The sequence below is a fragment of the Fringilla coelebs genome (genome assembly GCF_963513975.1).
Source record: "Fringilla coelebs genome assembly, contig: SCAFFOLD_38, whole genome shotgun sequence".
Lineage (NCBI taxonomy): Eukaryota > Metazoa > Chordata > Aves > Passeriformes > Fringillidae > Fringilla > Fringilla coelebs.
In genome coordinates, this window is record NW_028167583.1 from 2,133,573 (window position 1) to 2,142,150 (window position 8,578).

General features: G+C 52.8%; 1 protein-coding gene across 1 annotated transcript; it reads left to right on the forward strand.

The window, feature by feature from the left end:
• Positions 1–4,088: 4,088 nt before the first annotated feature.
• On the forward strand, positions 4,089–5,021 carry LOC311165751 (olfactory receptor 14A16-like; the record flags this gene model as incomplete). Its single annotated transcript, XM_084227259.1, has 1 exon — positions 4,089–5,021. One exon carries the CDS (start codon positions 4,089–4,091, stop codon positions 5,019–5,021), a length of 933 nt encoding a protein of 310 aa, XP_084083385.1.
• Between the last annotated feature and the right edge of the window lie 3,557 nt (positions 5,022–8,578).

The following is an 8,578-nucleotide window of genomic DNA, read 5'->3' on the forward strand; positions in this document are numbered from 1 at the left end:
GCTTTTAAAAAGCTCATCTTTAAACTAATACCCCAGAAGTTGACATGGTCCAAAAACACAGCTGTGGGAAAGGCTGTGAAAAAATGGGAGGGACCTCATGATTGCATGTTTTTCCAGGTGTCTGTTATTTGTGAAAATTGAGTGCCACAAGAGAACTGTTTTCTTATTGAGAAGTCTCCTTAGCATGAAAGAGAGACTCCTCTCCCTAAGTGAACTGAAGAAAGGCTATTCTAGAGGTGGTAGACTGAAAATTTTAGTTTTTGTCTTTTTACATTGTCAGTAAGAAAGAAACAGATGTAAGGAGAGGAGAAGTGTTCTGAAAGTTTTGTTCTGATCCTTATCACTCTTTCTTTTAGTTATTTTTAATCAACTTTTCTTTGTAGCTTTTATACCTTTTAAAAATTTTTAGCCTACATTGCCTTTCTCCTAATCTTATCTCACAGCAGGAAATGAGTAAGGATATTCTAGTGAGTACACTGGAAATTAGCCAATACTAGACCCACCACAATAATTGCTGCATTCTCCAAGAAATCTCAAATTGGCGAACCAAAACCATTACAGAAACATTTCTGATGAACTGCACTAGAGCAGAGGGAAATCAAGGCAGAGCCATGGTTTGTCAGGACTTCCTTGATCCTAATGAGACCCGTGGTGCATTTGGAGCTGAGCCCTTGAACCTCAGGGCCTGAGAGGAGACTGCAGAAACCTTTCCACGAGTCAAAGTCAGAGGAAACACCTAAAGTGTCTCAAGGCATGAATGGGTCCCACTGAGGTCCATCCCACACACAGGCTCCTCATGGACTCCTTAGAAGAGAGAATGAGGCCAGGATGAAACAAAAACTTCTCAGACACTCAGTGTAGAAAGGAAAGTCCAAAGTACCATAAAAACCTGGAGTATCTCAAAGTATTAATGAGCCCCACTGAGTGTCAGTACAAAGCTCTCCAGGGATTCATTAAAGCAGATAACTGGGGCCATGATTGCACAAACCTCTCCCAGAGTCTGTATCAAAAGGGAAACACCAAGTACCTTAAAATAAGTGAAGTACTCTGAAGCATTAATGAACCCCACTAAGTGTTGTTCCTGAGAAAGCCTCTCCAGGGACTAATTACAGCAGATAATTGGAGGCCATGATTGCACAAACTTCTCAGAGACTCCAAGACAAAAGCAAAACCCAAAGTCCTTTGAAAAACCTGCATAGGAGCTCCTGGCAAGACGCAGCTCCAGGCAAGAGTAGCACCTGCAGGGAGACAGCTCTTGCCAGGAGCAGCTCCTGTGCACAGCCCAGGGCCTGCAGCCACCCCGGGCGCAGCACAGAGGCACAGAGGGGTTAAACTCAGCCTGGGCTGGGAGCACAGAGCAGAGCTCACTCAAGGCTCAATAGAGCAGAAATCATCCCAGGTTTTAAACAGTCATTCCCTGGCTGTGGGGAGAGAAGCTGCAGTTCCTGCAGGGATCTCCTGGAGCTTGCACATCCCACAGCTTTGAGGACCTTTCAGGAGGACTCTCAGAGCTGCTCCAGGGCTGTGGCCCTAGGGCAGGGCTGGCTTTCCCTGCTGCCCCAGCCCAGGTGCAGCCCAAGGCAGCTCCTGTTGCCAGGCTCTGCTGCAGGGCTGAGCAGCCGCGGTTGCAGCCGGGGGTGCCCAGGGCTGTCCTGCAGAGCAGGGTCCTGCAGCCCAGGGCACTGTGCTGGAGCAGGGACTCTGCTGCCTGCCAGGGACAGCTCTCAGCCGGCCCAGGGACCTGCTCCCAGCACTGGGGAGAAGCTGTGGGGGGAAGGAGCCACCCTGAGCAGGGCAGGTGCTGCTGCTGAGAGGGGCTGGGTGGGGCAGGGCTGCTCCCAGCTCCAGACCTGCCTGGGCACAGCTCTGGAGGACACTTCCGATAGAAGGTAAGCTTGGGATTGCTGGAAAGATCAGGAGCTTTCCTGAGAGTGTTTTCAATTTCCTGCTTGGAGAAGGAGGGAAAGTTGGGGTGATAGCAAAAAGATTTTGGCATTTTATACATTTCCATATCTTCAAAGCTCTAGAAATTACTATTATATAGTTGTAAAAATATAATCCTTACTTAACTCTATTAAACTCTTTATAAACTCCATTAAACTACTATTAAATATTTCCATATATATAATCCTTAATTAACTCTAGTATGTTTCCTAACCTTTCTCTTAGATTTTAGAACAATAAGCTGACTGTCTCTCATGGTCTTTCTCCAAAAAAACTCACTTCCTTTTCAAATCAGGTCACTGTTTAAATACATACCTGAAATACTGTCTTATTATCAGTCCTATTATTAAATAGTCTTATTATCAGGAAGAGAACCTACAAGAACATTTTTTTAATTGACCAGAATGTGAGCAGTCGCAACAAAATTGAAGGCAAAGAAGCTCTTGAACCTGCTCCAATGGGTTGACCCCGGGGTGTGTAACAGGGGCAACTGAATCTCTTATTGGATGTTCCTGTTAGATATCTTAATTTATCAACCTTAATCAATTGTTGAAATCAGGGGCCAGGTGTGCTCCATCCCCACTGGGACACCTGGAAGCTTCCAATTAATGTTTTTTCCTTTACTGTTCTAACTTTGATGCAAGGATTTTTTTTTCTTTGCATTATAGGCAACAGGGGAATGAGAGAAGCAGAACAGGAACTGTAATCCCAGAATCACAGAACACTCTGAGTTGAAAGGGACACACAGGATTATCCAAGGGAATGTTTGAACATTTACAGAGACTCCAGAACTGTAACTTTGGTGGTTAGTCTCCCTGCTGGGAGCCTCCCAAAGGGCCCTCAGCTACTCCTCAGCCCTGGAAAGCAGCAGCATCACCTTTGCAGGGCCCAGCAGGGCTCTCCTGAGCTGCCCTTGCCCACCTGCACACAGAGCCTGCCCCAGCCAGGGCCCTGCAGGTTTCTGTAGGGGTGGGGCCAGGGCACACAGAGTGGGATGGGCTCTGTGAGTGCTGGCAGAGACAAGGCTCCTCTCAGGAGGGAATGTCCAGGCCCAGGGAGATGCTCAGGGAAGGAGAGGGGGCTGAAGAGAGCAGTGCAGGGGGCAGGAGGGCACTGTTGGTGTGTGGGAGGTGCTGGGCACAGCTGGGTACGGGAACACTGTCCTGAGTGCCCGGCTGTCTCTGCCCTGTCCTCTCAGGCACAGCACCACAACATCTTCTCTTGTTTCTGCACTGCCCTGATATTGTCACTGTTATCTGCTGCTCCCAGGGAGGCTCTGGCATTTGCAGCAGCTGAGTCAGGCACTGCCCTTGGCATTCCTGCCAGGCAGGGATGTGTCCATGGAGATGGGGTGTCCAAGCTTCCTGGCACCTGTAGGGCTGTGGGCAAAGCAATCCATGGGAAAGGGGAATGAGCTGAGCCCCCTCCCTGAGATCCCATCATGGGCACACCCAGGGATCTCCTTTCTGTGCCCTTCCATGCTCTGAGCTGCCCTCCTGGATTCAAATCTGTGCCTGGATCTCTTGGAGTTCCAACCTCTTGGAGTATCCCAAGGTGACCCAGGAGTGTGATTGTGCTCTTATTGCAGCCAAAGGTGAAGAGCCAGGGCAGCTGGGAACAAGCCCATCCAGCCCCTCACCTTCCCTCAGCCACAGGGAATCCTTTTCCTCTCCCATCTCTCAGTGGCAAGCTCTGAGTGCAGCAGAAATGCTGGGGATTTCGACCTCAGAGAGCCAGGAATGATGTGTTGGATGGAAAACAATCTTTAAATCAACTCCTGCCATCCTTTAGAACTGGGAGTGCAGATGCTACCAAGCCTGTCTGCAGTAGGAGTGATTCCCCTGACAAATCCTGAATATCCAGCCTTGTCCCCCCGCCCCAGGGCCACAAACCCAGGGCAGTGGGGCAGGGATGGCTCCTCAAGAGCCCCCACACACAGGCCTGGCTGCCCCAGGCACACTCAGCCAGCACAACTGGAGCTCAGGCAGGGACCTGGATGAAGGTTTTCCCAGAGCAGGAACAAGGCTGGATGAGTCCCAGCAGGACAGTCTGCAGAGAATGGCCCAGGTTTGCCTCAAAGCAGCCTCTCCTGACTTGTCACTGTCCTTTCTCTATGAACAGGATCCCACGTCCAGCCCCAGCAAATGTCCAACAGCAGCTCCATCAGCCACTTCCTCCTGCTGGCACTGGCAGACACACGGCAGCTGCAGCTCCTGCACTTCTGCCTCCTGCTGGCCATCTCCCTGGCTGCCCTCCTGGGCAACGGCCTCATCATCAGTGCCATAGCCTGCAGCCACCACCTACACACACCCATGTTTTTTTTCCTGCTCAACCTGGCCCTCACTGATCTGGGCTCCATCTGCACCACTGTCCCCAAAGCCATGCACAATGCCCTCTGGGACAACAGGACCATCTCCTACAAAGGATGTGCTGTTCAGGTTTTTCTGCTGATCTTCTTCATGGGAGCAGAGTATTTTCTCCTGACTACTATGTGCTACGACCGCTATGTGTCCATCTGCAAACCCCTGCACTACACGACCCTCCTGGGCAGCAGAGCTTGTGCCCACATGGCAGCAGCTGCCTGGGCCAGTGCCTTTCTCAATGCTCTTCTGCAAACAGCCAATATATTTTCCCTGCCCCTGTGCCAGGGCAATGCCCTGGGCCAGTTCTTCTGTGAAATCCCCGCAATTCTCAAGCTCTCCTGCTCACACTCAAAACTCAGGGAACTGGGGCTTCTTGTGTGTTCCATCTGCTTATCATTTGGCTGCTTTCTGTTCATTATTTTCTCCTATGTGCAGATCTTCAGGGCTGTGCTGAGGATCCCCTCTGAGCAGGGACGACACAAAGCCTTTTCCACCTGCCTCCCTCACCTGGCTGTGATCTCCCTGTTCATCAGCACTGGCACATTTGCTCACCTGAAGCCCCCGACCATGTCCTCCCCATCCCTGGATCTGGCCCTGTCAGTTCTGTACACGGTTGTGCCTCCAGCCCTGAACCCCCTCATCTACAGCCTGAGGAACCAGGAGCTCAAGGCTGCAGTATGGACACTGATCACTGAATGGTTTCACAAACATTAAACTGCCAGAAAATTTCTGCAAATCAATTGTAATAAAAACTGTCTTTGATACTTCTTGTTGGTTTCATTTTGGATGTTTATTTCCTTTGATTTAGTTTTAGTATATTGTCCACAAATAAAAACCACTTTTTCTACCATTTCTCATTTTGTTTCACTCCACCTTCCCTGTGACCACAGACTGTGTCAATGAGGGACTGTGCTCTCGATGGCTTTAAATAAACTAAAGGATGTCCCAGCAACGTTTTCTGCAGAGATGCCCTTTTGTTGCCTTCTCTGGAGCTGCAGCAGCAATGTCTGTGTGCAGAGCTGGGGGCAGATCAGTGCTGGCACAGCAGCTGTGCCCAGGAGCAGCAGCACTTGGTGTTGCCAGTGCTGCTGCCGTGGCCCTGCCCTGGTGCCCTGATGGCCCTGGTGTTGCTGTAGGCCCTGAGTGGTCTCAGAGCCAGGTACAGTCCTGGGGTGGCAGTTCCGGGGCTGCAGCAGGGACAGACCATGGGCACTGCTGGGGCAGCGCTGGCACCTCAGGCCAGGCCTTGAGGGCTCCAGGCTCCTTGCCCAGGCTCTCTCAAGAACACGGCCAGGCCAATGCTCAACACAGAAAACCCCCGTGAGCAGCCCCAGGGTGGCCGTGAGCAGTCAGGGGCAAACAGCATGGCTGGTGCTTTGCAAGGGCCCTGGGGAAGATGGGAAGGAGCAGCAAAGCTGGGGCTGATCCATCCCCAGTGTGCTGGACAGCCCAGGGCAGTGTCCCAGAGCGTCCTCATGGAGCTGCCAACAACATTCCCCCTCTGCAGCTGTGGCCTCTCTCCCAGCTCACACAGGTGCCCCATCCTTGCAGGCACAGACACAGCAGCACTGGCTCAGGAGCCCCTGTTTGCATTGCACAGAGCAGGGGGGAGCACCCCCATGCTGTTGGTGTGGGGAACATGAACCTGAGGAGCACAAATGCCATCAGCCCCTGGGGCCAGCACGGGTATGGGGGACACAAGGGAAACCACTCAGATTTGTCCTGGCCTCTATAGTCAGCCAGAAAGTTTGTTCCCATCAGCTGGGAGTTTCCTGTCCCACTGCAGATGCTGTTGCTCAGAGCCAGGGCTGCCTGGCAGCCACCTCCATACTGCCCTGACCATTTTCTTGGCTTCCCCTTTGATTTCTTTCCTCTCCCTTGGTTCACATTTCTTCCTATTGCTCACCCCTGTTCCCTCCCCTGCAAACAGCCCATCCCTGTTTGTCCTTTCCTCTCTGGCCCCACTCCCCATTGCAGTTCCTGACTTGGCACCATGGGAACGTCCCTTGGGCAGCAGGATCATCCTACAAGTGCTGCAGGAATTGTCTGCAGGCTCTTGCAGTGCCTCGTGCTGCTCCCTTGCCAGAGGCACCACAGGCCAGTAGGGCACATTTGGGCTGCTGTGTCTGCCTGTGGGGCTCCCTGTTCTGGGCAATGAGGAGGAGCTGCAGAGGCTCTGCAGGACTGACAGGATGGGCTTTGGGCCTGGCAGGAGAAGCTGAGGGACCTGGGCTGCTGGGGCTCCTCAAGAGGAGGCCCAGGGCTCATCCTGCAACTGCTCCAAGGATGCTTTCAGAGAATCCCAGAATCAGCGAGGGTGGAACAGGCCATGGAGCTCATCAAGTCGAAGCTCTCCCCTGACATCACCTTGTCTCCCATTAGCCTCCTCTTCTCCAGGATAAACAACCCCAGCTACCTCAGCCGCTCCTCACAGGACTTGTCTTCCAGACCCCTCACCAGCCTTGTTGCCCATCTCTGGACACACTCCAGCCCCTCCACGTCCTTCCTAAATTGGGAGCCCCAGAACTGGACACAGCAGTCGAGGTGCTGCCCAGCCAGTGCCAAGCAGAGGGGAAGAATCACTGCCCTGCTCCTGCTGGCCGCACGATTCCTGATCCAGGCCATGAGCCAATGGCCTTCTTGGCCACCTGGGCACACTGCTACCTCATGTCCAGCCTGCTGTCCATCAGTCTCTGCAGTTCCATTTCTGCCTGGCTGCTGTCCAGCCACTCTGTCCCCAGCCTCTAGTGCTGCAGGGGTTGTTGTGGCCAAAGTGCAGGACCTGGCACTTGGATTTGTTAAACCTCACCTTGTTGGATTTCGGCCCTGGATCCAGCCTGTCCAGGACCCTGTGCAGAGCCCTCCTACGCTCCAGCAGATAATCACTCCCTGACAACTTGGTGTCACTACAGTTCCACGAGGTCCCTGAGTGTCCCAATGGTCTCCAAGATTCCATGAGGTCTCCCAGTGTCACAATGTCCCTTTGGCTCCAGGGGCCACTTTGGTGTCACAAAGTCCCTTGGACCCTTGGGCCCAACAGTGTCACAATGGTGCCATGTACCCCCACGCCCCGCAGTGTCACAATGGATCCTTGGTTCCATGAGGACGGCAGTGCAGCAATTCTCTCCTTGGTTCCACAGTGTCACAATAGCCTCTTGGTCCCACGGGCCACCACGGTGTCAAACATGTTTCCTTCATTCCAGGAGTCTCTGAGGAGCAGGACTGGCCCCTTGGTTCTATGGGGCGCTGCAGTGTCACAATGGTCCCAAGGATTCCATGAGGCCTTGCAGTGTCACAATGGACCTTTGGACCCTGGGGGTTTGCTGTGTCACAATGGTCTCCTTTGGCTCCACAGTGTCACAATGGACCACTGATTACAGGAGGCCCCTCTGTGTCACCCTGGAGCTTTGGTTCCATGCAGCCCTGCAGTGTCACAATGGTCTCTCCTTTGGTTCCCCAGTGTCACAATGGATCACTGATGTCATGAGGTCCTGCAATGTCATAATGGACCTTTGGTTCCATGCAGCCCTGCAGTGTCACAAAGGCCTCTTGGTTTTACCAGACCCCACAATATCACAATGGTCCTCTTAGTTCTGTGGGGACCCCCAGGGTCACAATGGTCTCAGTGGTTCCATGAGGCCTCACAGTGTCACACTGCTTTGCTTATTCCATGGGGCCTTATAGTGTCACAATGGTCTCCACGATTCCATGAGTCCCCTCCATGTCACAATGGTCTCTGTGATTCCATGGCGCCCCTCAGTGTCACAATGGCCCCTTGGTTCCATGAGGCTGTGAAGTGTCCTTATGGTGTCTCCATGGTTCCATGAAGCCCTGCAATGTCACAATGGACTTTTGGCTCCATGGGGTCTCGCATGTCAAATTGGTCCCTTGGTTCCATGACACTCCAAGGTGTCACAATGGTCTCCATGGTTCCATGAGGCCCCGCGGTGTCACAATGAACCCTTGGTTTGATAGAGCCTCTCAGTGTCACAATGATCCCTTCATTCCATGGAGCCACAAAGTGTCAGTACAGTCCCCTTGGTTCCATGAGGCCCAGCAATGTCACAGTGCTCTCCATGATTCCATGAGTCCCCACAGTGTCACAAGGGTTCCTTGGTCTCACAGGGCCCCACAGTGTCACAAGGGTCCCTTGGTTCCATGGCCCTGTTCTGCTGCATTCCCCCTTCCCCTTCTCAGGCCGCCCTGCCAGCTGAGAAATGCTCCTTGGGCCTCGGCCTTGGCCAACAGCCCCTGGGTTCAGCTCCTCTGCA